This window comes from Acomys russatus, chromosome 6 (genome assembly GCF_903995435.1).
Source record: "Acomys russatus chromosome 6, mAcoRus1.1, whole genome shotgun sequence".
Taxonomy (NCBI): Eukaryota; Metazoa; Chordata; class Mammalia; order Rodentia; family Muridae; genus Acomys; species Acomys russatus.
In genome coordinates this window covers 86951049-86977968 of record NC_067142.1, presented here as the reverse complement: position 1 = coordinate 86977968, position 26920 = coordinate 86951049, and the positions used below count along the sequence as shown (strand labels likewise).

General features: G+C 50.3%; 2 protein-coding genes and 1 pseudogene across 2 annotated transcripts; 1 reads left to right on the top strand and 2 right to left on the bottom strand.

Annotated features, from left to right (window-relative positions):
• Positions 1–790: 790 nt before the first annotated feature.
• On the top strand, positions 791–25483 carry Traf3ip3 (TRAF3 interacting protein 3). The gene is made up of 16 exons (XM_051148167.1): positions 791–1164; positions 2080–2480; positions 4899–5046; positions 5150–5213; positions 5457–5478; positions 5718–5747; positions 5999–6094; positions 13458–13529; positions 16068–16208; positions 16359–16496; positions 18979–19114; positions 19599–19661; positions 21423–21479; positions 22682–22818; positions 24322–24435; positions 25266–25483. Exons 1-16 carry the CDS (start codon positions 1089–1091, stop codon positions 25356–25358), a joined length of 1788 nt encoding a protein of 595 aa, XP_051004124.1. The 5' UTR covers positions 791–1088; the 3' UTR covers positions 25359–25483.
• On the bottom strand, positions 3141–26920 carry C6H1orf74 (chromosome 6 C1orf74 homolog). Its single transcript, XM_051148165.1, has 2 exons — positions 26053–26920; positions 3141–3160 (listed from the first exon to the last, which is right to left on the bottom strand). The coding sequence occupies exon 1, from the start codon at positions 26864–26866 to the stop codon at positions 26075–26077; it is 792 nt and encodes a 263-aa protein (XP_051004122.1). The 5' UTR covers positions 26867–26920; the 3' UTR covers positions 3141–3160; positions 26053–26074.
• On the bottom strand, positions 17341–17456 carry LOC127191261 (uncharacterized; annotated as a pseudogene).

Here is a 26920-nt window from a genome sequence, read left to right as displayed (position 1 = left end):
GCCAGAGGAAAGAGAGCAGTAGAATTGTTGCAAGATGGACTACAAGTCCTGTTCAGAACTGAGAGGGACATTAGGGCAAAACTGAGCATCCTCGGTGCTGGCTTTGCCTGAGGCATTTGGTCTGCAGCACCAAGTCTGCAGTATCCAGCACCAGCAACAATAGGTATGATCTTTTATAGCTGTTATTTTTAGAAGCTGTCATTTGTCATATGCCATGTGCTAGGTATATGGTGTGGACGTTGTCACTTAATACTCATGGCCCTTCACGGGGAGGTTTAGCCCATTTCATAAATGAAGACACTGAGGCTTAGCCATGCTTAACAGCTTCTCCCCTGTCTGGTGGGCAGTGGCAGCCTGGAAGTGAGTGACAGCCTGGCAAGTGGTCCCCTCCCCCAGTGAAGACAGAACAGCCAGGTGCTGTGGCTTGGAGGTGCCCGTGTGTGTGTGTGTGTGTGTGTGTGTGTGTGTGTGTGTGTGTGTGTGTGTGTGTGTGTGTGTGTGTGACCCCAGGTGGTCTCTATGCACTCACTCACCACAGAATATGAGTAGGCCTTTTGGCTCTTTCTCTATATAATTAAATAAACAGAGTGACATGTGGGAAGTCTAGGGAGCCCCGCAGAGAGTGGGAAGTAAAGCCTAAGGGAAGGCATTCGGAGACTTGAAGTGGGCAAAAACCGCTCCACAGTGCTAGGGGAAGCTCTGCCCAAGGTGGAGGGTGTCCCTCCCGCCCTCTAGAGTCAGAGTCTTACAGGCCGAGACTGTCTGCCCACAGGCTCATGAGCGAGTGCTGTGACCAGAGACAGAGCAGGAGCCGGGCACAGAGCTCTATCTTGTGCCAGGACAGGCATCGAAGTCCCAACAGAGAAGCCCAGGGGCCTCTGCCTGCAGAGTCCGTGCAGCCTACGAACAAGCCTGAGAGCTCAGAGCCAGCCGGTGCCTGCTGGTGGGGGAGGCTGGCTACTTCCTCTCATCACCCAAGGACAGAATTCCTGGGCAGTAGGACAAGCAGGTCAGAGAGAAGAGGCGGCAGCTTCCTCCATCACCCCAGTCTGACTCCGGAGGGCACAGGAGGCAGGGTACAATTTCTGATGCTAGAGTGTAGCTCATCTGAGTCCAGCCTGACTCTACCAGGCTGCCAGAGGCCAAAGTCCAAGTCCACAGCAGGTGGGTGAGGACGAGGGTCTGGGCACACTATGGATGGAGGTGAGGCCACCTTCAAGGGTGGCCTGTCCTGAAGACTGTTCCTTGGGGACTTTCTGTTGAGGTTTGTCTTGTTTCTTAGAGAGTACTCCACAGGCTTGCTAATGTAGATGGCAGCGCTGGGACCAGACTAAGCCTTGCAGGGAGGAGATCCTAAGAGGGCAGAGCCCTCCTCTCGGAGTCACTGGGCCAGATTCTCTGAAATGGACCAACCCTGAGCACTTTGAAGGTGCTCAGCTAATAGGCTCACTTGATCAGCAGCTGAGAGCCAGAGCCTAGGCCTAGATACACAGAGGATGACAAAGAGGAAGGTCTGGACATGCTAACGGAGGAATTAGGGCAGGTCTACCTAAGCCATGCCAGTCCAGAGCCACAAGATGGCTGCTGAGAGCTAGGAATAATAGAACAGGAAGCTCCAGTCACAGACCTGGTTACTTCCTGAGGGGTGTGGCTATCCTTCTAGGTCTCAAGGAGTACCACTTAGCTATTTTAGGGACAGTGTGGTCAAGAGAGCAGTAACGATGACGTCTTTCCGTCTAGACTAGGAGATAAAGTGGGCTAGGGTGACCACAGTTCCACAAGCCACCCAATGGCTCACTGTGACTACTATCTTTTATTCCTCCTATTCCCTCACTTAGAGGTATCTAGTCAAGGAAGAAGGGGCTCCAGAGAGAGCTGCCCACTTTAGACAGGGCTAGGGAAAAGCAGAAGCCTGGCCTTGCCTGACTGTGTCAGTCCATGCAGGATTGAGCCCAGGAGTCCTGACACTGGGTTCTCAACGCACGTGGATGGGAGCCCTGCCATTTCCACCCTGACGCGGGGAGACAGACCGACAATTTTCAGTCCCTCTTCTGACTCCTCCCTCTTGGCATCTGGCAGATCCGAGCAGCTGTTGGAGGAACTGGAAGCCAAGCACAACAGGTGCTCAGGAGGTCACCATGATCAGCTCAGACCCCAGGTCCTCCCCTGGCTTGGCTCGGTGGGCCGAGAGCTACGAGGCCAAGTGTGAGCGACGTCAGGAGACCCGGGAAAGCCGCCGCTGCCGGCGCAACGAGACCACTTGCCGCCAGCCAGGGAAGGTGCTGAGGACCCAGCACAGGGAACAGCTTCAGAGAGCTCGGCAGCTCCAGTTCCTCAGAAGGAGAAACCTGGAAGACGGGAAGAAAGGCCAGGCCAGGGAGCAAGAGCCCTCCAGCCAGACAGATGGAGGGACGGGCCAGGTGGTGGTCCTCAAGGAGTCGTTGCCTGGTGCCCACGAGACCCCTTTCCCCGGACAGCAGGTGAGATATGCCCAGACCCAGGAGCGGAGGGTCTGAGAGGCACAGGGGCTGAACGTCTCTAACAAGCAGCTTCTATAAGTCCCTCCCTCAGCACGCAATCAACTTTCCGTTGCCCGTCAACCATTGCTCTTTCAGGGATTTTGTGGTGTCCTTACTTAACTTCTTTTGAAGAGTGGGGCGTCCTACATCGGCCTATTGGGAGAAAGGAAATAATCATACAATTTAAAGCCAATAACTAGTATAAGATCGATTTTATTCTGAGATAGGGTCTTGATATCGCTGATTGCTGGGATAATTTGCAGAGTCTACCATATAGTCTTCTCCTTCTCTCAGTGCCGGCGGCATCCTGCCACTTAGCCCCATGCCCGGCTCTGTAACATCTTCACTGTCAGTCATTTGCCAGAGACTCACTAAATGCTTTCAATATGACAAGAACACAGGCCAGTGTCCTTCATGTCTGAACATCCATCACAGAGAGAGAGAGAGAGAGAGAGAGAGAGAGAGAGAGAGAGAGAGAGAGAGAGCGCACTAGCGCACTACCCCCTTACTCTGCAGCAAGCTGTCACACCCACTCTTCTATTCTTCCTGTGACACTCAGGTTCTATCGACTTTGCTCAGCTGAGGCCTCCTCTGGTCAGGAAGCCTCCCTGGTAACTTGGGCCACCTCTGCTCTCATGGGCCTGCATAGGTAACATTGCATGACGCATAGAAAACCCATTAGTATGGCCTAGGAGGAGCGGTGTTCATGGCAGCTCACAGTGTTAGCCTCTATCAGTCAGCACACTGAGGAAAGGAATGGATCCATGTAACAGCGGGCAGTGTCATACATACCCAGAGTAGGGACTTCATAGAGTGTGTGCACGCACGTGTGTGCGTGCATGCTCGTATGTGTCGGGAGGTGTGTATGCAGGGGCACATGCAGGTCACTTCAGCTATCATTGTTTGTTGGTGCTGGGTTTCTCAGTAGCCTGGAGCTCACCCAGCAAGCTATGCTGGATGTTCAGCACGGCCCTGGAATCCAGACGCCTTGCTCTGCCTCCTCAGTGATGGAATTATAAGTATTCACTGCCAGCCTGGCTTAAAAAAAAAAAAAAAAAAAAAAAAGCCAAAAACCAAAAAAACATGGATTCTGAGCTCCATGCTTACAAAGCAAGCACTTCACTTCCTGCACTGTCTCCCTGACTGCCTCGTGAGGCTACCACGGGACAACCATCCTGGAACATAACTGTAAAGGAACCAACTGCTGCTTACAGGGTGGCGAGGCCTCAGTATGGCCTGGGTGAGGGGGCAGAGCTGTCAAGAGAGAACACAAAGTGCCCCTGTTGTCCAGTCAGCCATGGTGGGATCCCACCAGCATTCCTTGGCCTTTTAGTGCTGTGTTACCAGCACAGACTTTTTTATTCTGTAAGAGAAAGGATTAAAAGTGCAGACGAAGTTGTGACCAGCACCGCCCATTCCCCACAGGCCTTCCCTGACAGACTGTCACCAGAGGCCTAGGCGGGGACAGATGTGACCTCTGCTGCTCATTCTCTGGCCACTTCTCTCTACGTCAGCACATGGAAGAGTGGCTGAGAGTGAGGGGTCTCCTGGTCCAGCAAGGTCTCTCTGTCCAGGACAAGAAAGAGCCAGTGCAGAGATGGCCTTGGGCGCGTTGGTTTTCTAGGTGGGAACATCAGGGACTGCTATGACAGATTACCGTACCCAGGGTAGCTCACACAGCAGAAAAGGTGCGTCTCATCGTTTCTCATTCTGTAGCTCAAGTCCAAGCCCAAGGCTCCAGTGCATCTGGGGTCTGATGAAGACACTCCCCCTGTGTGCAGATGGTCACTGTGTCCTCACACGGCAGAGGCAGGCAGAGAGGCAGACTCTGGCAGAGCCCTTCTGTAGGGCACTCATAGCACTCATGAGGACCCTGCGCTCAGACATTAAACATTTCCCTAAGGCTCCATCGCCCAACACACCATTAGAATCTCAGCCAGGCATGGTGGGGCACACCTGTAATCCCAGCACTCACAAGGCAGAGGCAGGCGGATCACTGTGAGTTCAAGGCCAGCCTGGTCTACAAAGTGAGTCCAGGACAGCCAAGGCTAACACAGAGAGACCTTGTCTCAAAAACAAAACAAAACAAAACAAAACAAAACACAAACAAACAAACAAAAACAAACAAACAAAAAACATTAGAATCTCAACACATGAATTTCAGGGAAAGCACGCTGTCCACACAGTGTCATCACCATTTCCTTTGCTCCATTTTACTTTGGTTTGTTTTCTCCGGTGCTAAAGGTGAAACCGGGGGCCTTGTACCTGCCCGGCAAGTCAGCTAGCCCTGAGCTACACCCCAAGCTTCCTTCTGTAGCTATCAGAAAACCTGAAGAGACCCTTTAGAGTGGCATTTAGCATCCTTCGTTTGCTTTCCAGGTAACAGGGACGAGCTCTGAGGTTTTATCAAACCAATGGCATTCCTCCTCAAGCATCCAGAGGCATTTGGATGGCCACCCCTCCTCACACGGGAGAGCCCTCCAACCACAGGACTCTGCCACCAAGAAGCCACACACACAGCACCGGGGTGAGAACACAGCCTTGACCCGCAATGGCAGTCCGGCTCTCCCGTCCCTCCCCTCACCCTCCCTCCTTCCCCGGATGCTGAATCACCCCAGCTGCCTCCTCAGGTACCCAGACAAAGGCAGAAGAGTCACGGCCAACAATGAAGAATGACGCCAGCCAGCAAACCAAGTGAGTCCCTTCTGAGTTCCGACCCCAGAACCTCAAAACTCACCCATTTCTCTCCCCAAGTGTTTACTGGGAACACCTCTGCTGGGCACACCAAGAATCCTGCCCACCACAGCTGAGGAGGAGGAAGAGGCCCTTCCCCACCCTGCTGCTCTTCAGCAGGGATGCCAGATACAGCTGGTACCCTGCCTGCTCACAGGCTCCACTCTTTGGCCCACTGTCATGTTGTCTCTCTCTTCCCAGCTGTGGAGTTGCCGTCCTAGACAAGGTAAGAGAGCCCTCACTGGAAAGGGTGTGGGTCAGACAGCACCTCAGCGCTACCAGTCTGGGATTCCGAGAAGAACTCAGGCCAGGGTAGAGGGACACATTCCTCTGGGGTGGCCAGATGCTCCTGAGCTTAGATGTGAGGCCTAGGAGGGCCCTGCCAGATCCACAGCATGTAAGCCAGCCTGGGCTCTGGCTCTGCGCAGAAGTCCTCCTGAATCTCCTCTCTCTCTCTCCCTCTAGGACATCATTCAACTATCTGAGTATCTCAAAGTGAGTACCGAGGCAGACACTCCTCACACACCCGCACACCAAGGCAGACACTCCGCTCACCCCTGCACACCAAGGCAGACACTCCTCACACACCCGCACACCGAGGCCGACACTCCGCACACACCCGCACACCAAGGCAGACACTCCTCACACACCCGCACACCAAGGCAGACACTCTGCACAGACCTGCACACAGCTCTCCACTGGCTCTCGCTCCAGGGTGACCTTTCCTTCCGCATTTCTCCCTCCAGGAAGCCCTCCAAAGGGAGCTGATCCTAAAACAGAAAATGGTGGTTCTCCAGGACCTGCTGCCTGCCCTGACCAGGGCCTCTGACAGCTCCTGGAAGGTAAGAGCAAAATCTTCAGACAAAGTACACAGGCTTCTGCGCGTGCCCATCTCATTTCTCTTAGCATGCCGTCTGGCAAGGCTGTCTTACTGGGAAGAGGCAAGGCTGGGGGTACTCAGACCCAGAGCCAAAAGGAGACAGAGACCTGCTTTAAGTCTGTGGGAAAAGAAGGAAATAAGTTCTGTGCGCTGTTGTTGGTGAGCATTGTCAAAGTCAAGGGCCTTCGCGTGGGAGTCTGTGTTTGTCACTTTTGCTGTTGATGCACCCAAAAAAAGCAACTTTCAAGAAAGAGCCTTTTGGTTTATAGTTCTAGAGTTCAGCCCATTGCGGTGGGGAGGGGGTCATGGCAGCAGGATTGTGAGATCACGCTGCATCCACAGACAAGAAGCCGAGAGAGAGAGAGAGAGAGAGAGAGAGAGAGAGAGACGCTGCTGTTCAGCGGCTGTCCGTTTGGTTTTGTTTCTATTGGGAACCCCAGACCGTGGGGTCTGGAAGGGCGCTACCCCTATTCTGGGTGGGTCTGCCCACTTTTGCAGTCCAGAAGCTCCCTCACAGACACACCCCGGGATCTGTCTTCAAGGTGATTGTAAATGCCATCAAGCAGACAACCAGACTCAACCATCGCGGATTCAACCAAGATCCGCACAAGCCAGCCTGCAACAGTGCTCAGCCCAGAAATGAGTGGTGGGGTAGAGAACACTCTGTGGGTGGTCTAATCCGATGTTCTGTTTGCCATGGTGGCCACAGCCCTGCCCATAGGCGCGTAGCTACTTAGCAAAGCCTCTAATGCTGGTCTGTCCATTCTCTAGATAGCCAAAGGCCATGTTCCTGCAAACAAGCACTGGGAATTTGTTCTTTAGGCAGAAACATGATTAAAAAAACAAAACAACAACAACAACAAAAACCAGGGTCTCACTATGTAGCCTTGGATAGCCTAGAAGCCACTATGCAGACCAGGCTGGCTTGAATCCCCAGAGATGCACTTGCCTCTGCCTTCCAAGAGCTGGGATTAAAGTCATGTGGTGCCATACCTCGCTCAGGCTCCTGTTTTTCAGAGAGTTCATAGTTTTGAAAACATGACACATGCCAAAATAATACAGAGAAATGGGAAATAAAAGAAATGCTTCCAGGGTGGAGTAGACTACAGGAGGGGACAGGGACAGACTGCAGGGAAGGAAAGGAGCAGGAGGCACATGGAGAGCTATGCAGCATTTACCAGACAAATGGGGACTCAGGGACAGGGCTTCAGACAGGAGAACGGACAGACAAGAACCATATCATGCCTGGTTTGGTACAATGACTAAGTCTTTATGTTGGGATTCCTTATCCTAATTTTTTAAATATTTATTTTATGTGCATTAGTGTGAAAGTGTCAGATCCCTTGGAACTGGAGTTGCAGACAGTTGTGAGTTGCCATGTGGGTGCTGGGAATTGAACCCAGCTCCTTTGGAAGAGCAGACAGGGCTCTTAACCACTGAGCCATCTCTCCAGCTCCATTTATACTAATTTTTAACTGAAAAACCAAAGAACTTCAGGTATGTGCCTCATTAGAACTTTGTTTTTAAAAAAAGAACAGAAATTTAAAAGTAATAACTTTGAAATAACAATATCACATGCTGACTTATGTACTTTAAAGAAAAGCTTTGCTTAAAAAGGAAAAGTGGAAACAGCGCATTTAAACATCTGAGTGAACAAGACTCAGCTAAACCCTATTTGTGCCTAAAGTCAACCTCTTGTGATTCACTCTTTTAGTTAAGTATTTGAAAGCGTTCAGTGTCACACAGACGAGCACTGGCTCAGGAAAGACCTTGCAGGTCCCTTGAAAGAGTTTCCAGACCCTCATGAGTCCATTAACGGACAAGCAGAGCGATGGCACCAGAGCCTCAGGCGGCAGGTGTGTTGAGCCACGGCACCAGCCCCACAGGCCTCCGGGCCCTAGGAAAGTTTATACTTAGAAGGGAGGCAGGAGGGTATGGAACACCCTGAGAAGCTTGCAGTGACGCAGAAGACCGCCACTCCCACCCTGCAAGCCAAAGCACTGAACCTGGATTCAGGAATCTCTCTGGTCAGGCTTCTTCTGTTCCCCAAGTCATTTACACGGGCAGAGCGGGAGCCTGAGTCCTCAGCTGGGCATGTGTGAGGTGGTTTCCCGTACTGAGCTGAAGTGAGATCATCTCTATCATTCCCTCAGCAGATACTTAGTAACTTCCAACTCCATGCTGAGGCTTCAGGAACAATACAGTGTAACAAGGGAGAGCCACAGCAGACACCTCCAGTGAGGCATGGCTGCAGCCTGACACATAAAAGCGAGGGCTGCCTGATGGAGTGAGGCAGGCTCTCTCCACGGAGAGAGACCATTTCTGTTGGGTCTTAAAGGGTGAGTGTGCGCTCACCAGGAGTAGCTTGAGGAGGAGGAAAAGCAGAAAAGCATTTAAGACGTTAGAGTGTTTACAGGCCTAAGCGTGGCAAAGCACTGGGTAGACCCCAGAGGCAGGCAGGAAGGGACCCTATCTGACTAGCATCACAGAAAGGCATCTCACACTTTCAGAACAGGAGACTTGAACCTTCTCTGTGAAGGTTTGCTTCACATTTAAAGAGTGAACTCCTTTTTTTAAGGAAGCCACACAAACACACATGCATAGGTATTTTTATGTGTGCCACGGCAGGCATTTTGTATCAAGGATCCATGAGCCTGCATGCCACCTGGGGCTGAGAAACACAGTTACAGGCAGGGAAGAGTTGGAAGTTGACCAGACTCAGAGGTGACTCCTACACTCTGCCTGCCCTGCCTGTCTTTGGAGGAGTTTCCTCACCACAGAACTAAATTGAAAGGACTGATTTTGTCTATTCTCACAACTTCTCTAATCAAAGGCCTGGCTCTGGCTCTGAGTGAGGCGTGGGGCCTACAGAACCACCCCGGGAGGCACCCCAGTCAGCTGTGTTTAGTGGGAGTGAGGCAGAGATGGTAAGAGCTGTTAGCGTAGCACTCGGGCCTGAGGATTCCACGCTCCGGGCCAGCCTGGGCTGTACGTTGAGACCACGTCTCTTTTTTAAGATATTTCTAAGATAAACTTGGGGCTGAGTGTTATTTTACCTCAGGCTCCAGGTCAGGAGCTCAGGCCCTCTCTTTCATCTTCCCATCTTCCCAGGTCTCACACTCAGCCTTCTTCCCCCCCCCCCCCCCCCCCCCCCCCCCCGCCAAGCTCCCAGCTTCATTGTTGTTAGCTGAGAACCCTTGTTTCTCCCAAAACAAAACTCTTCATTTTGTCCCTAGCGAGAAAGCCTCAGTAGCAGTGAAACGGTGGCCCCGTCTGGTGATTAATGGTGGCCCCATCTGGTGATTTGCACCAAGTCCTTTGCACTTGGTCCCATGTGTGAATCTCCGGTTTCTTGGGCAGAGAGGCTCACAGGAAGACCTGCATTAGAGCTGCAGAGTCAGTGCCTTCCGGACACTCCCAGGAGGTGCTGAGGACCGACAGCTGGGTCTGGCCACTAGAGCAAAAGTGGCTCTGCCAACAGAGGAAGCTGGAGTCAGGCACTGGGGCTTTAAGGGGAATTGAGATCTTGAGATGACACCACAGTGGGGACCGGTTTCACGACCCATGCAAGCTCTGTTAGAGCAGAGATGAGCCGTGGGACAGGGGTTTCCGTGGTGAGGTGTGGTGTTTCTGGCACTAGATCTGAGGCAGGAGAGCAAGCCCCAGCAGGATCTGAAGCCCTCGGACCAGTACCAGGTGTGTGTGGCCTTCTTGTGGCCTTCCTCCACCAGGGGTGGCCTGTCCGAGGTGCTCCAGACTCCTAGGGTGAGCCTCTCAGTTACTCTAACACTGGCGTCACCATGGGGAGACTCGGGGGCAGGAAACTGCGCGCTCCATTTGCAGCAACTTTGCTGGCTGCCCTAGGAGTCTGGAGAGGCAGAACTGTGGACAAGAGATTTGGTTCATGCCCTAGACTTGGGTGGCAGCCCCGATCCCTGCTCAAAAGGGGATAGTGTGAATTGTCTTGTATTGCAACATAAATGGAAAAATAATCTGCTTTTGGGCTGAAATACATAAACACTTGGAGGGAGAAAATACTGAATGAAACTGATACTACAGAAAAGGAAGCTATGCAGAGGTCATTTCAAGGGTCCAGTCTGGGGCCTGTGTCCCCTCCAAGGCAATCTTTAAACTTGGTGGGTGTGGCTGGCTTCTGCACTGTGGAGTCTGGGCAAGGAAAGTGCATATATTCAGTAGAGACCAAACATAAAGGGAGGCAGGGTGGGGCCAGCTGAGTTCAGGGCTTCAGACTGACAATGAGCAGGGGAATGCGGCAGCTCTACCAGTTCCCCCTGGGTGGGAACAGCGTGAGCCTTTGTCCTTCTCTTTCATGTGTCCCAAGTCTGTGGTTAATGCAAATGCCAAATCCCTTTCTCTCTCCTCTTTCCCACATGCGACTGAGAAAAACATTAATAGTAGGAGGCACTTTGAAAAATTGTTTTTGGCAAAGGTTTCTGCTTTTGCAAGGCCCAGCTGAGTAACACAGGAAGCAGAGAGGGCGGGGGCTCCCCCTGGTCCCTACAGTCAGAAGAATTAAACAAATAAGATCAAAACAGGAGCTGTGTGATACCACTTCCTGCCTTCCCCGGGTACCTTGATTCTTAGGAAGGGAGGCCCACCTCACCCTGCAGGCCCACCTCACCCTGTAGGCCCACCTCACCCTGCAGGACCACCTCACCCTGTAGGCCCACCTCACCCTGTAGGCCCACCTCACCCTGTAGGCCCACCTCACCCTGTAGGCCCACCTCACCCTGCAGGCCCACCTCACCCTGCAGGCCCACCTCACCCTGCAGGACCACCTCACCCTGCAGGACCACCTCACCCTGTAGGCCCACCTCACCCTGCAGGACCACCTCACCCTGTAGGCCCACCTCACCCTGCAGGCCCACCTCACCCTGTAGGCCCACCTCACCCTGCAGGCCCACCTCACCCTGCAGGACCACCTCACCCCTGTAGGCCCACCTCACCCTGCAGGACCACCTCACCTGTAGGCCCACCTCACCCTGCAGGACCCACCTCACCCTGCAGGACCACCTCAACCCTGTAGGCCCACCTCACCCTGCAGGACACCTCACCCTGTAGGCCCACCTCAACCTACAGGCCCACCTCACCCTGCCAGGACCACCTCACCCTGTAGGCCCACCTCACCCTGCAGGACCACCTCACCCTGTAGGCCCACCTCACCCTACAGGCCCACCTCACCCTATAGGCCCACCCACCCTGCAGACCCACCTTACCCTGCAGGCCCACCTCACCCTGCAGGACCACCTCACCCTGTAGGCCCACCTCATCCTGTAGGCCCAGCTCACCCTGTAGGCCCATCTCACCCTGTAGGCCCACCTCACCCTACAGGCCCACCTCACCCTACAGGCCCACCTCACCCTGCAGACCCACTTCACCCTGCAGGCCTTCTCTTGCTCCTAGTCTTTATAGCCATGAACTGTCATGACTGTTGAACTGTTTGGAGCCACAGTGCCCAGGCCTAGAGACAGGTTCCCCAAGAGTCCCACAGGACCTGGGTGGAGAAGTCAGAGAAGGAACATGAGAGCCACTTACAGACTAATGGATCCCGGCCCCATCTCTGAGAATCACGCTCTCATTGATGGCACCCACACTACTTTAGACAGATACACCAGGCTAGCAAAGGGACTGTCTCCAGGTAGAGGGGCAACAAAGGAGGTGAAATGCTAAAAGACTGAAACCAGAATTGCACCTCTACCCACTGTTCTCTGCCTTAAAGCACCACGATGCACCACAAGACCTGGGGCTTGGTGGGGTGGGGGTGGGGGTGGGGGAGGAGGACCATTAGATTGACCCAGCTTTTGAATACCTACGGGACTTTCCCAGAGCACTCACCCCTCCCTGTGCCCACTCCTACTCCACTTAATATCTTCAGGTCCATTTCTCACTTTTAAAAAAAATTCTTGCTCGAGTCCTGCCAGGCAGGGAAGGACACACACACAGACACACACACACACACACACACACACACATACACACACACACATACAGACATACACACACATACACACACACATACAGACATACACATACGTACACATACATACACAGAGACACACAGGACACACAGACATGAGACACACAGACAGACATACACACACATACACACACACATACATACACACACATACATACACACACACATATACACATACATACATACACATACACACACACACATACACACATACATACATACACACACATACATACACACACATACACACATACACATACGTACACACATATACACACATACATATACACACACACATACACATACACATACATACACATACATACATACACACACACACACACAAAGACACTGAGTCCCCCATAGACTCCACAGACTCAGATTTTGCCAACACTGGATCAAGAATAACTGAAGGGGAAAAAATCCTGTTTTTCTTGTCTTTCTTGTAGTTAGTCCCAAGTCAATACATTATAGTTGCCGTTTATACAGTATTTCCAGGGTATGGAGCGGGCCACAGATGACTTCAAACATGCAGGAAGGTGTGCGTAATCTTAGTTAATGTACACATTTATATATGAGGGGCAGGGCATTCTGAGGGGCTCTAGGAACTAACCCTCAATGGATGTGAGGGGGTGTCAGCCTGCCCGCTGTCCTGGGGCCTAAAATCAAGTGTCGCCAGTGTCAGTCTCCCCTCCTATCTCATGGGCTGTGCGGTCCATCTTGTGTTCAGGCACTCTTACCTCAGTTTATCCTCGTGTTCTGGTCTCGTTTTAGAAAACCACCACCAAACTACACTAGGAGTTGCTTGACTGCATAAGCTTCATTGAAGGCCTACCTCCAAGTATGGTCCCATCCTAGACTACTGCAGCTCACTGCAGCATACGGACCTGACAGGTGGACACAGTCCAGCCAGTAACAAGGAGCTGTAGTAAATACAGACCTCCCAGGAGCAGAGACCTTTCAGCTGCCCTTTATAGAGAAAGGGCCAGGGCCAGGATGGGAGGAGGCGAGGAAGGCAGCAGTGCCTGGGGGGAGGGGTAAAGGAGAGGCAGGACACTTTAGGAACCTCCCTCTCCATGGCCTCTTTTGCTGCCTGGGCCATGTGTTAGAGAAAGTCAGGGTACAAAGAGGATGCAGGACCAGTCTGGATTGCCCTGAGCCTGGCCGGGAAGGAGAAGACAACTCCCCCTTAGCCATCTCTGTGCCTGAAACGTTCATGCATGCAGTACCAAGCTTTGGCAGACAGGGCTGGAGGGAGGTAGCTAGCCTCTTTGCTTTTTTTTTTTTTTTAGCTCACTAACTAATCCTGTTTACTTGTTTACTTTAGGGACAGCTTAATGAAGACAAACTGAAGGGCAAACTAAGGTCCCTAGAAACCCAGCTCTACACCTGCATGCAGGTAAGCATCCGGAGACCACTTCTAGCATGTTAATTTCAATAACATTAAAATGTGTTACTCTTAGCCAGGAGGTGGTGGCGCACACCTTTAATCCCAGCGCTCAGAAGGCAGAGGCAGGAGAATCTCTGAGTTAGAGGCCAGCAGCCTGGTAAACAGAGTGAGTTCCAGGACAGCCAGGGCTATTACATAGAGAAATTCTGTGAAGAAAGAAAGAAAGAAAGAAAAAAAAGAAAGAAAGAAAGAAAGAAAGAAAGAAAGAAAGAAAGAGAGAGAAAAAGAAGTTTGACTCTTCGTCCTCTTTGTAGAAATGCTACCAAAGGGAGGAAGCTGCACACTCACTCTTTCCCACTGTGCTCGTCTGTTGTCACTTAGGTCCCTAATTTGCCATGTCACTATGTTCAGTGTCCCTTCTTTGTCCTAGCATGCATCTCTTTATGCCCTGGGAAGGGAACTATAGGGAGAGGCCCTCGGTAAAGGCCCACACCACACAGCCAGTGTCCACAGACCCCAATAAGAGGGCAGGTGATATGATAGGAAATTCAAAAATTATCTTCATCTCAGGAACAAGGGTTTTTTGTTTTTTGGTTTTGTTTTGTTTTGTTTTACCAGTAACCTAGAGGAAGCAAAAAGCTCAAGAGTCTAAAAGGAAGTAAATCCTGGCTTTCCTGTGATTTTTTTTTAGATTGATTATTTATTTATTTATGAGTGTTGTATCTGCATGGACACCAGAAGAGGTCACCAGATGTCATTATAGATGGTTGTGAGCCACAATGTGGTTTCTGTGAATTGAACTCAGGACCTCTGGAAAAGCAGACAGTGCTCTTAACCACTGAGCCATCTCTCCAGGCCCCTTTCCTATGGTGTTAGTTAGTACTCAGCTTGAATACTCTTGATTTGGTCAATCTCAAGTTACAAAACAAACAAACAAACACACACACAAACCAAAATCACTTCTCCTGACAGGTGGAGAGCTATCAAGTAAGAAAGTGAGAGAGCAGGAGCCAGCTAGATGGCTCAGGGGGTAAGGGTGCTCGCCGTCAAGCCTGGCAACCTGGAATCCACATGGTAGGAAGAGACATCAGTATCTCCCTCACAAGCTGTCCTCTGACCTCTACACACACCCTATGGAAAGTAATGTACGCTCACACACACACACACGCACACACATGCACACACACACACACACACATGCACAAATATTAAAGAAAAAGTAAGTAAGCAGGGAACGGGTGGGCTTCTCTCATTTGGAGCTAGAGGATCAGTAGTTTCCTGCACAGCTCAGCACAGTTTCTATTGTCTATAGCAGCGGTTCTTAACCTTTGGGTCACAACCCCTTTGACAAGCCTCTATCTCCAAATATATTGACATTAAAATTAGAATAACAGCTCCAAAATTACAGTTATGAAGGAGCAATGGAAATTATTTTATGGTTGGGGGTCGCCACAACATGAGGAGCTGTGTTAAAGGGTCACAGCATTAGGAAGGGTCCAACTATCTATATGGTCTATAGGTTTCCTGGTTTACATGTTTTTATTTTCAATATGCGCTGCTGTGTTAGGCTCTTATTAGCTAAAAAAGGCCAACCAGACTTGTAAGTGACTAGCGTGCAAGCCAGAATGCGAATCTTTTATTTGTTTGTTGATTGAGAAAGATATCATTATTAGGCTGACCTTGAACTTGTGACCCTCTCACCTGTGTCCCCAGAGCTGGTGTCACAGACACAGCACTACGCTCAGGTAGTCTATTAATTTTCTATTGGAAATGAAGCTGACCTGTGATTACTACTGTTAAGTCCAATAACTAGGACATCACCATGTTTGACATCAGTCACTCTTGGTTTGATTTTTAATGAAAATTCCAAAAAGCAGAGCATCCTTTCAGATACAGAGTTTCACACAGTCCCAAAATGACACAAAAACGACTCCTAAGGATGCTCTGCTTAGTCTTCATTGCCTTGGTTGACTGTAAAAGCCTTCTCCCAAGTCACAAGGCAAAAGGTGAGGTATAAGGGTGGTCAACTCTTCAGTGAATCTGCAAATCGATTTCATCTGATTTGGGGGGCGAGTATTTTCCTTGGTCCTAAAACCAAGGCAAACACTTAACGCAAATGTACTCATTAGAATACCAGGTCCTAGACCCCTGGGGCATTTTCCTTTAAGCAGCGCCGTGCCCCCAGCCCCCCCCCCCGTGTGGAAATTGCCCCCAGTGCAGTAAGAGAGACTCCACAGTGCAGAGCAGGTGACCGGGGAGGGGGGCAGTTAATAATGGAGATTCCAAAAGCATGGGCCACATTCTCACAAATGAAAACATGCCAATGCTTAGCAGCCAGAGCTGGGGACAGAGGAGTCAGTGGAGATGGAACAGAGCTGGAGCCCATCAGAGGCTAACCAGGGCAACGCAGCCTGGGCAACCCCTCCGCTCGCCTGAAGAAAAGGCCCAGCACCCCAGGGAAAGTCCCACGTCCTCCTCATGTGTGTATCCCCGACATTGGGAAGCGGGCGCTCAACGTGCGCTTGTTGAATTGCTACTGGTTTACAGAAGTGCTCGCCCTGGGGAATGAAGAAGGTGCTGCTGGAGATGGAAGACCAGAGAAGCAGCTTTGAGCAGAAGGCTAAGGAGTCGCTGCAGAAAGTGCTGGAGGAGAAGATGAGTGCGGAGCGGAAGCTGCAGAGCTTGCAGGTAGAGATGCTCGGACCCTGGGGGCGGTCCCCAGAGCAAGGGGCCAGCTGCCACTCATGGAGCCCGCGCCTCCAGTGCATCCTGCTCAACGGGTTGCCTTTCTCTAAGCTTCTGCTCCTCGGGAATCCTCTCCCCCCTGGTCTCTCCCAGCTGTCCCTGGCTTTGGCAGAGCAGAAGTGTAAAGAGTGGAAGAGTCAGTACGAGGCTCTTAAGGAGGACTGGAGGACGCTAGGGGACCAGCACAGGGAGCTGGAGAGCCAACTGCTTGTGCTTCAGTCCAAACTACAGGTACGGGGCTCTGGGGGGCGGGGGAGGAGGGAGGGCGGAGCGGGGAGAGGGGTCCTGGGCTAGGCCCCAAAGGCTGGACATATATAACAAGCTGCTTCCGAGTCTTCGCCCACTGCCTCTGAGTTATGGCCGTGTACTTAGAAATAATGCCTGTGCTGCTCATACACACAGACGCATCCCCACTAGAAAGACATTAACCGCATAAAAACGCCGGGGCTGGAATAGTCCTCGGCCTAACTGCACACTATGCAAACGCCACCCCAACACGGCGCCCGGTGCACAACTGCCCACCATTCTGCACAGAATAAATGCTACTAGTTTATTTACAGGGGCTAGTACATCCTGTCAACGTAAACTCTTGGCGTGCTCAAAAGTGCCTACGCTCTCAATCTGTCACCTTAGAAATTCTAATTAACCTCTATAAGCCTGTTTCCTCGTCAAGAAAATAAGGGTCTTTATATCACAGGATTGCTGCATGGATGAAGCATGGATACCCACACAAAGGGTTAGCACAGTCTCAGTGCACATGCGCACTTGATACAGTTTGCGTTTACTTTGCATGTATTTTCTCTGGCCTGCATGGAGACCTAACATTCCAAGCTGCCCAAAACATAAGAATTAATCCACGTGGGCCAGTCAGTCGTGTGGCTAACGAGCCACTCCTCAGAAAGGTCGGCCATGCCAAAGAAGGAAGAACAATTATCCCTTTAATTAGATAACACCCTGGTGCAGTCGCCTGTGGGTGGAGCCATAGCCATGCTGCTGGGTTAAGCCTGCCCCTTTTTCTGAATTTCTCAGAAAAGTGTAACTTTTCTTCTCATCTTCTTCCTTTTTTTTTTTTTTTTTTAATATGGAACGCTTCACGAATTTGCGTGTCATCCTTGCGCAGGGGCCATGCTAATCTTCTCTGTATCGTTCCAATTTTAGTACATGTGCTTCCTTTCTAATCCTTGCCAACGCCTAGGAATGTTCCCAGAACACTCTGGGCTTCCTCACTCTTTTTTTCTGAAGTTACTCACTCTGTGTCCCCTTTGCCGTATGGCTTCTTGCCAACCACCAACCCTCCATCCCTAACTGAAAGGCGTGGCTTCCTTCCTCTCCTCCATCCTTGGCCTCCAGGCAGCTGAGATGTACAGTAACGACATTTTGTCACCAATGTCGTTGTTTTGGGTGTTCGTGCTTTTTTAGCTAAGAAAAAAAGTTTTCTTCGGAATCTGTTCTTTAACTATTTTTTAACAATCTTTCTTAAATTTTTTGTTGATTTTAAATACATTTTCACCTTTTTCCTCCCTCCAAACCCTCCCATATATCTCTCCCCACTCCTTCAAATTCATTGCCTCTTTTCTTCATCAATTATTATTGCATGCATATATGTGTATGTGTATCTATTCCTAATTATAACCTGCTGAGTTCATATGTCACTTGTATGCATGACGTCAGGGCTGACCATATGACAGTAGTTGTTGCATTCTTCCCTGGGCCAGGCCACCGCTCCTGCTCCCAGCTTTCTCGGTTGCCTGTAGCTCTCCATATAGGGTTTAGGTCTCATGAGCTCTCCCTACCCAGTCTGACATGTCCCCTGGTGTCATCCTAGTTCAATCCTCATTTGGGCAGTCATGGTGGTGACACTTTATGGGTGTTGTTTCTGATGTTACCAGAAGACACAGTCTCACAGCAAACTCGAGACTCTGACTGACAGTCTTTCTGCTCCCTCTTTTGAGATGCTCCCTGAGCCTTAGGGGTGGAGTGTGCTGTGGGTGTGTCCACTGAGACTGGCTCATAGAGACTGCATCGTGATTGGCTGAGCCTTAGGTGTGAAGTGTGCTGTAGGTGTGTCCACTGAGACTGGCTCATAGAGACTGCATCGTGATTGGCTGAGCCTTTAGGTGTGGAGTGTGCTGTGGGTGTGTCCACTGAGACTGGCTCATAGAGACTGCATCGTGATTGGCTGTGGTTTCTGTACTGGACGCCATCTGTTGCAAGGAGAAGTTTCCTTGTTATGTTCTTAAATCCAAGAACTCAGAGAGGAGACTCAATGTCCCCAGTCACATACAGCACCCCAAGTGAGGCTCCCCAAAATTTTCAGTAATATATCAATTTCATATACTTAGTTTGGAACATTAGGATCTGCATCAAGAGTGGATCTTTACAATTTCCCCCGACGGGGTCAGAAAAAACATACCCGATGGAAGAGGGTGTGAGACTCTAGAGGCACAAGAAGAGGGTGTGAGACTCTAGAGGCACAAGCCTGTGCACACACATCCACATCTCAGCCTCTGCACTCCTTCCCAGCATGTATAAGGCAAGTCTTAAGAGAGTGTTCTGGGGTTTTAAAACTTAATTCTTTGTGAAAATAGCCTTAACTGCCCCTCCCCCTCAACTACTGATCATGCTAAAAGTAAAGGCAAAGGGAGGCATATAGAAACGTCCTGACGTGGTCTGGAGATCTGCCACACTGACCAGCTGCTCTTCCTCTTGGCAGGGAGCAGACAGCAGAGACTCACAGATGAACCAGGCCCTGCGACATTTAGAAAGTGAGCACCGGGAGCTGCAGGCCAAAATCAAGCACCTGCAAGGGGACAGAGAGCAGCAGAGCTCTGACAGCCAGGGCCTACAAGGTACTTCTCTTCTTGGGGTCAGTGTCATGAGAGCCACGGCTGAGTGGGCTCGGAGGAAGGAGGCTGCGGCGAGAGGCTTCGGTCTTCATTTGTGCTTGGCCTTATGATTTCGTTTCCCCTGGAGAGACGCACAGGGAAGTGTCAATCAACAGAATGAATGCTAGTGGTGCTTCACTGGAGGATGCTTTGCTGTCCTCTCCAGCCCTGCCCCTGTGGGCCAGAGCACAGCGGCTCCCGTGCTAGTCACACGCAAAGGCCATATTCCTAATGTGAAAGGCAAAGGCGAGATGAAGGCCTCCCAGCTTTCTGTGCCTGTGTTGGCTGAAAGGAAAGGACCCGCCTGTGTGCATGCACGACAGTGATGCGCCTGTGTGAGTGCTGGCCTCTCTCTTCAGATCTGAAAGACACTGGCAGGCCACAGAGAAGACAGGCCACGTCTCCCACTGGTGTTCTTCTCTTCTGGTTTGTATTCTTTCACTTTCAGATCAACTAAAGAAGTCAGAGGAAGAGAAACAGGCCCTGGTGGGCAGAGTACAAGAGCTGCAGAGTGAGTTTCCTTTTCCGTGTTAAACCTGCACAGGTGGTTTCTGGTGCCCCCCACAGACAGCATCTGAAGGGGGGCTGGGGCCCAGGCTCTAGTGTGTCCTGTGTCCTGCAAGGTGTGGGGAGAGAGGGGGGATAGAGGGTGGGGGAGGGGAGGGGGGATGGAGGGTGGGGGGAGGAAGACAGAGGGGTAGGGGGGATGGAGGGGGAAGGAGAATGGAGGGAGGATGGGGAGAGTCCAGAGCATAGTTCTTCACAAGCAAATGGTGTTTTCTTTCCCAAGTTACATATTAGCATCTGTTCTTGTGTTTCCTTTCTTCTTTCTCCTTGCCAGTGACAACCATTTACATTTCTACAAAAATTGCTGTGCATGTGTGTCTATTTGTGGTGTGCATGTATGGTGTGGGGGGGTGGGGAAGGGGGGTGTGCATGTGTGTGTATGTGTGTGTGTGTGTGTGTGTGGTGTATTGTACTGGTGCAAGATGTACTTGAGGCAAGGGGGCTGGAGGGCATTGGGTATCTTCCCTATTACTGTCGGCCTTAGTCCCCTAAGAAAGGGCATGTTGCCAGGCGTGGTGGCACATGCCTTTAATCCCAGCACTCAGGAGGCAGAGGCAGGCAGATCGCTGTGAGTTTGAGGCCAGCCTGGTCTACAAAGTGAGTCCAGGACAGCCAAGGCTACACAGAGAAACCCTGTCTCGAAAAATAAAAGCAAACACACAAACAAACAAAAAACAAAGAAAGGGCATGTTGCTGTTTTCCAGCTGGGGGCCAGCAAGCCCCAGTAATCTTCCCCTCTCTGCCTCCAGAACTGAGAGCATTAGGGTAACAGGAACAGGCAGCCATGCTCAGCTTTTTACGTGGGTGCCAGCGACCTAACTCATGTCCTCCTATATGCACAGCAAGAGTTCCCGCTCACCGTGCCCCAGGGCCCAGAACTGCCCATTTTTAAAGATGTATTAGGCTCTTCTCTTACATATTCTATGTAATACACATGAACAAGTCAGTTAGCTTTCTCCCTAGAGGTGATTAAGAAAATAAGCATTCATCAAGCTCCTGCACCAGAATCAGGCATCCGAGAGATGTGCACCAAGGTGCACCAACAAGCAAAAGTAATAGCTTCTTAAGAAACTTCCGCTCTAGGCAAGAGCAGGGGTAGGAGTTCCATGAAAAAAAAAAAATGTGTGTCAAGTCACCATAACCACTATAAAGAAAAAGAAGCAGGTCAAAGGTGAAATGAGTCATTGTTTTACAGGACCTCTGGGAACATGCCCCTCCAGAGATCAGGGACGTGACAGCCGCTGGTACAGGATGGCATATTTATAAGGAAGTACAGATTAGGTTGCTTGAACAACAAAAACGAGCTGTTTCAGTTCTAGAGGCTGCAAACCACAAGCAAGCTGCCTTTTGTGTGAGGGTCAGTGCCTTTTGGAGTTAGGGCCGTTCCAGGCCTCTCTTTAGCTTTGCAGTGGTGTCCTCTTAAGTGTCTGTTCACCACTTTCCCTGGAGCTTATGTGGTCTAAACAGTCCCTTTCTTATAAGAACACCAGTTATCTGAACTCAGGCCTGTCTTAATGGCCGTATTTTCACTGTCACCTTTGTAAAGACTCCATCTCCAAGGAAAGTCACATTACAGAGGGTAGAACTCCAACACAAAAGTTCTAAGGAGCAATGTGCAGACCCGAGCAGAGGTAACTAGGCTCTAACAACTGAGGCCAATGTCTGCAGTGAGTCTTTACAGACGTGTCCCCTTGTCTCCCAACAGGTCTGCTCCAGAGTCAATCCTTACAACTTCAAGAACAGGAGAAACTCTTAAAGAAAGGTCAGCAAATTTACTCCCACTAAATGTTGCTCTTTCTTTGTCTGCCTAATGGACTACATGACCTTGTGGGGTCCCTCCCCGTTCTGAGTCTGTGCAGCCAGGGAGGTATGGAACTTTAGTCAGCCATCTACTCTGGGAGGTGTATAAACTGTGGGAAAGGGTTTCCACTTTCTCTGAAAACATGTGTCTTTGTTACGCATTTTAATAAACTGATTTTGAACTCAGGATTTCATGTCAGTTTTTACACAGTTGACTCTGCAAATCACACCCAATTTCTCAGCCCAAAACACGGACAATACAGAAGCCTTCTCACGCTGGCCCTGGCCAGGCTGCTGCCTCAGCTGGCCACAGAGGCGCCAGTGGCTCTTCAGTTTTCCACAACACATAGGCTGTTGCTTTATTCTCATAACTGCTGGATATAATACGGGTGCATGTAGGAATGAGTGTGCCCTCGTCGCATTGATAAGAACATAAAGGCCTCTGGTCACATAAATTACATAAATTAATGACTGAACTAAAACAATAGCCCAGAATTTGACTCTAGCCCAGTGCTCTTTTCACCAAAAATGGGACTACAAGGTGGCAGAATCCAGCTTAAACCATTAAGAGGCTAGTCTAGAATGTCTTTCATTTTCAGGACTTTGAAATGGGGGTACAGGGGGCACCCAGAGTTATACAGAAGCACTAAGCAAACCTACATAAGAAGCTAGATACTGTCAACAACGAAAACCATTTCAATAGGTAAACATTTACACACACAAAAATCAGATTCAAGAAATTCAGACAAAGTCAAAGAGAAATAAGATGCCAACCTTGCTCGGGGAGTCCCAACTCCAGCTGTGTGTCAATGCCATGTCAACCTTGCTCGGGGAGTCCAAACTCCAGCTGTGTGTCAATGCCATAAGGTACACCAGAGTTCTTTTGGTTTTTGTTTTGTTTGTTTTCCATATAGGGTCTCACTTTGTAGCTCTGGCTTGTCCTGGAACGCACAGAGATCCACCTGCTTCTGCCTCCCAATTGCTGGAATTAAAGCTGTACACCACTGCGCTCAGCACACCTGAATTCTTTAATTCAGAATGTTCTACTCCAGTCAGTGGAGCCATAGACAAACCCATCATCTCCCTGAGGGCTACCACTCAGTGACAGGGCCAGCGCTCACAGACAGGGCCTGGCTGCCACTGAGATTCTGGATGCTTTTTTAGATCAGGCTTTTCCTGTGTCAAACCCAAAGCCCTCCCTTGATGAAGCAAACCCAGAGAATGCAAGGAAGGAGAAAGTCAAGGATCCCAGAGGCCAGCTACAAAAGGAGACATCTAGGCTCCAGGCCAAGGAAAAGGAGGTGAGGAGGTGACCTCAGACTGTGAGTGCTCATCCAGATTGTGACAGATTCTCCACATGTGAGGGCTCATCAGTAAGTGAAGGCTCACCTAGATTGTGAGAGCTCATCTGTATGTAAGGGCTCACCTAGGGTGTGAGGGCTCACCTAGGGTGTAAGGGCTCACCTAGGGTATGAGGGCTCACCTAGGGTGTGAGGGCTCACTTAGGGTGTAAGTGCTCACCTAGGGTGTGAGTGCTCACCTAGGGTGTGAGGACTCACCTAGGGTGTAAGTGCTCACCTAGGGTGTGAGTGCTCACCTAGGGTGTGAGGGCTCACCTAGGGTGTGAGTGCTCACCTAGGGTGTGAGGACTCACCTAGGGTGTGAGGGCTCACTTAGGGTGTAAGTGCTCACCTAGGGTGTGAGTGCTCACCTAGGGTGTGAGGACTCACCTAGGGTGTAAGTGCTCACCTAGGGTGTGAGGGCTCATCTATATGTGAGCGTTCACCTAGGGTGTGAGGGCTTCACTGAGATTGGTGGGGTGGGGCAGGGAAACCTTTTGGGAGACAAGTGAAAGCAGGAACTTCCAAACTTAAATTGTGACTGGATGGCCACAGGTGTTCATTTTCATCTGTAAATTTCTTTGCCCTTGTAATCTTTGACTTTTAATCTTTCTCCTTCCTAGTTTATAACAACCCCTACCCATGGCTGTTGGGTAGCCAATAATGGTAGCCTACTAGGAAGTCAACCAGAACCAAAACACTTGGTAAACGCATTCATGCCTTATATTCTGACACATACTAAGTATCGTATGTTTTAAATAGCAAACCCTCTCCGAGGAGCACACTTCCAAACTCACATACCCTTGGCAGTGTGTGGAAACAACTAGATGCCAAGAAAGAGAGGCTTGTCCTCCAACTACTTCTACGTCTTTTGTGATGTAAGAACTTATTTTTCAGTTTGCCTACTTACAAAACACTTTCACAGCGTCACATGAAAGCATCCACATGTAACGGGGCCAGTAAACTGGCTCGGTAGGTAAAGGCACCTGCTGCCAAGCCAAAGACCTGAACTCAACCCCTGGGACCCACATGGTGGAAGAAGAGAGTGACTCCAAGAATTGTCTGTCTTCTGATTCCCACACACGCACTGTGATGTTAGCATGCACACACACACACACATTCAGTCACACACACACACTCAGTCACACACACATACAAATAACACACTCTCACACACACATACACACACCCACCACCACCACCACTAACAACAACAACAACAAATAATGTAAAAAATGTTTAAGCATTTCCAGGGGTAAAATGTAATATATGCAGCAAAATAAATCTTCTAACAAACATATTCCTGATAAACAATGTGATAGGAAGAAAACTAAAATCCCTGAGCAAATTGGGAAAGAATGGTTCTCTGAAAACAAGTGAAGGAGTGCAGTACTCAGGGCCACCGTCCTTTTCCAGAGTTCTGTCCCAAACAGAATTGGTGACGCCTTGCTGTGTTCTCCCCAGTGCAGAGAGCTGCATTCAGAGTCAGACGCCCTCAGTGAGAAGCACCTCTCCTGTCTGCGAGAGCTACAACACTGTCAGGACGCGCTGAGCCACCGCCAGGAGCCGCATCCCAGAGTAAGAGGGACCACCCTCCTCCGCAGCCCTGCATGGCAGTGGAGTAGTTACAGATAAACTGTATCCATCAGCACCAGTATCTGGTCATCCTGCCCGGCACGGTGGCCACACTTTTAATCCCAGCACTTGGGAGGCAGAGGCAGATGGATCTCTGTGAGTTGGAGGCCAGCCTGGTCTACAAAATGAGTGCAGGGCAGCAAGGGCTACACAGAGAAACCCTGTCTCAAAAAAGCAAAACAAACACCTTGCCATACTTTCCTGTTCCACTTGGTTTACACTATGCTAACAATATGGCATCCGTGGAAGAAACACTGTGATCCACCCAATTTGTATGCATCTCTTGAGTCTGGAAAACATGAGTTGAGCACCCCTACTCTGGAAGCCAGACATGTTCTAGATCCAAAACACTGGGCATCCACAACCATGGTGCTCAAAAGCTTCCCATGGTTGCAGAGAATTTGGGATTCAGGATGTCTGTTTATTAGGTCTGCTCAACTGGCATACTAACTCCCCCCCAAAAAAAACATTTCAGAAAGAGGATACTCAGCCTGTGTTGGCTCAGGCATTAAAGAGAACCCTTTTGATTTAGTATTACTCATATCAGCATTTAAATATCTGTCCCCGATTGGATTTGAGTCTCTAGGCCACTATTAAAGTGGTTTTATCATATCCAAGGGAGGTGACTAAAACTGTGGGAGGCACGGAAGCAAAAAAAAAAAAAAAAAAAAGTCCTTCCTTCTCCCAATGTCAAGTTTTCTACTGGGCACTCTCCTTGCCCGTATTTCTCCAACTAACGCCCAGCCCTCTCCTGTCTCCACCTCCTTCCACAGCGGCAGAGAGGCCAGTGGCTCCCAGTGCTGCTCCTGGTGATTGCTACAGCACTGGCAGTGTTCCTGGCAAGCAAGGGCGACGTGCTGATCTGAGGAGTTGCCGGCATCCACTGGAGTAAAAATCCGAAGCAAACAACTCCATGAAAAACTTGAGCTTTGGAACCTCACAAGTTAGGTTTTCATCCCAAGTGAATCTGGGCTCCTAGTTGTATTTTTGTTTTGTTTTCACTATGCTGTAAATAAACCTTATCTCACAAGACTATTCTTCAGAACTGTGTGTTCCTGAGAAATAAACCACAAGTGTGACACTTAAAAATCAGTCTCAGCCGGGCGTGGTGGCGCACGCCTTTAATCCCAGCACTCGGGAGGCAGAGGCAGGCAGATCACCGTGAGTTCGAGGCCAGCCTGGTCTACAAAGTGAGTCCAGGATGGCCAAGGCTACACAGAGAAACCCTGTCTCGAAAAACCAAAAAAAAAAAAAAAATCAGTCTCATACCCTAATTCAGTTAGAGTCACATAAACGTACAAATTACGCAGTCATTCTCCTATCTGCTCAGGGCAGGCCACCATTCACGGGTACACTGCACTCAAGTCTCCACGATGCTCCTTTGCCCAAACAAAGAGGCACTTCTGCTAAGCTCCTAGGAACTCGAAATATGGTAAATGAAAAACACACACCTGTTGCCAGCAACGATCCCTGCTCACACAGGCGGGCAGCTGATTCCCAAAGACACTTAGACTGACCCTAGCTGACATCTTCCACCCAGAGACAACCAGTCACTGATACCTTCTCAACAGGCTGAGTTGAGTCAGAGGGCCACAGCAGGCAGTGTGACTATCTCAGAGGAGATGCTGAGGTCTGCAAAGACACTCTGAGTCCTAAGTCCAGTTCTGAGGTCCTTCTCCCAGACTCTCACAAAGTCCCTCAGGGCTGGGAACAAGCTCTCTGGAACACTAAAGGAGTATAGCAAGACTGGAAGTTGACCAGGCAGCCATGAGACCTGGGCAGTGAACACCCGCAGAGGGGTCATGGCTAAGCAGTTGCCGTCTCCGTGGTTCAGGTGAAAAGTGTAAGAGACAGGATAGCCCAGGAGTATCCCATATACAGTGCAGAGATTGCAGTCTGAGGGATGCAGCTTGCTGTGGGAGACTCCCAGAGATGCATCCTTCTGCAGCCCTCGAAAATGTGTGAGGATCTCAGCTATGAGAGATTTCAAGTCGGGGAGCTGGTCCAGCGAACTGACAGAAGGGTGAGGCCGGGAGCAGGAAATGTCCACTAACGCTACGGCACCAAGCAGTACCCGCTCCAAATGCTGACCCGCATGCTCAGGGCTGACGATGAGGTTACTTTCTCCAATCTCAAGAATGTGAAGTCCTGCTGTCGGAAAGCCCACCCCCTGCAGTTCCTTCAGATAGGTTTGGAGCGCCAAGACTCCTGCCGAGTTCCAGTCATACAGCACGGCCGGCTTCAGCCCCCGGGCCACAGCTAGCACCTCTCCCGCTAGGTGAAGGCAGACGGCTCGAGGTGGGCCCTTTCTCTTTCCCATGCCCAGGGTCTGCTGAGCAGCCGCCACCAGCAGCTGAGGGCTTGGTGTTGACATGAGATCTGGAAGTGACAAGAAGCACAGCTTCCAAGAGAAAGGTCCTAGAAACAA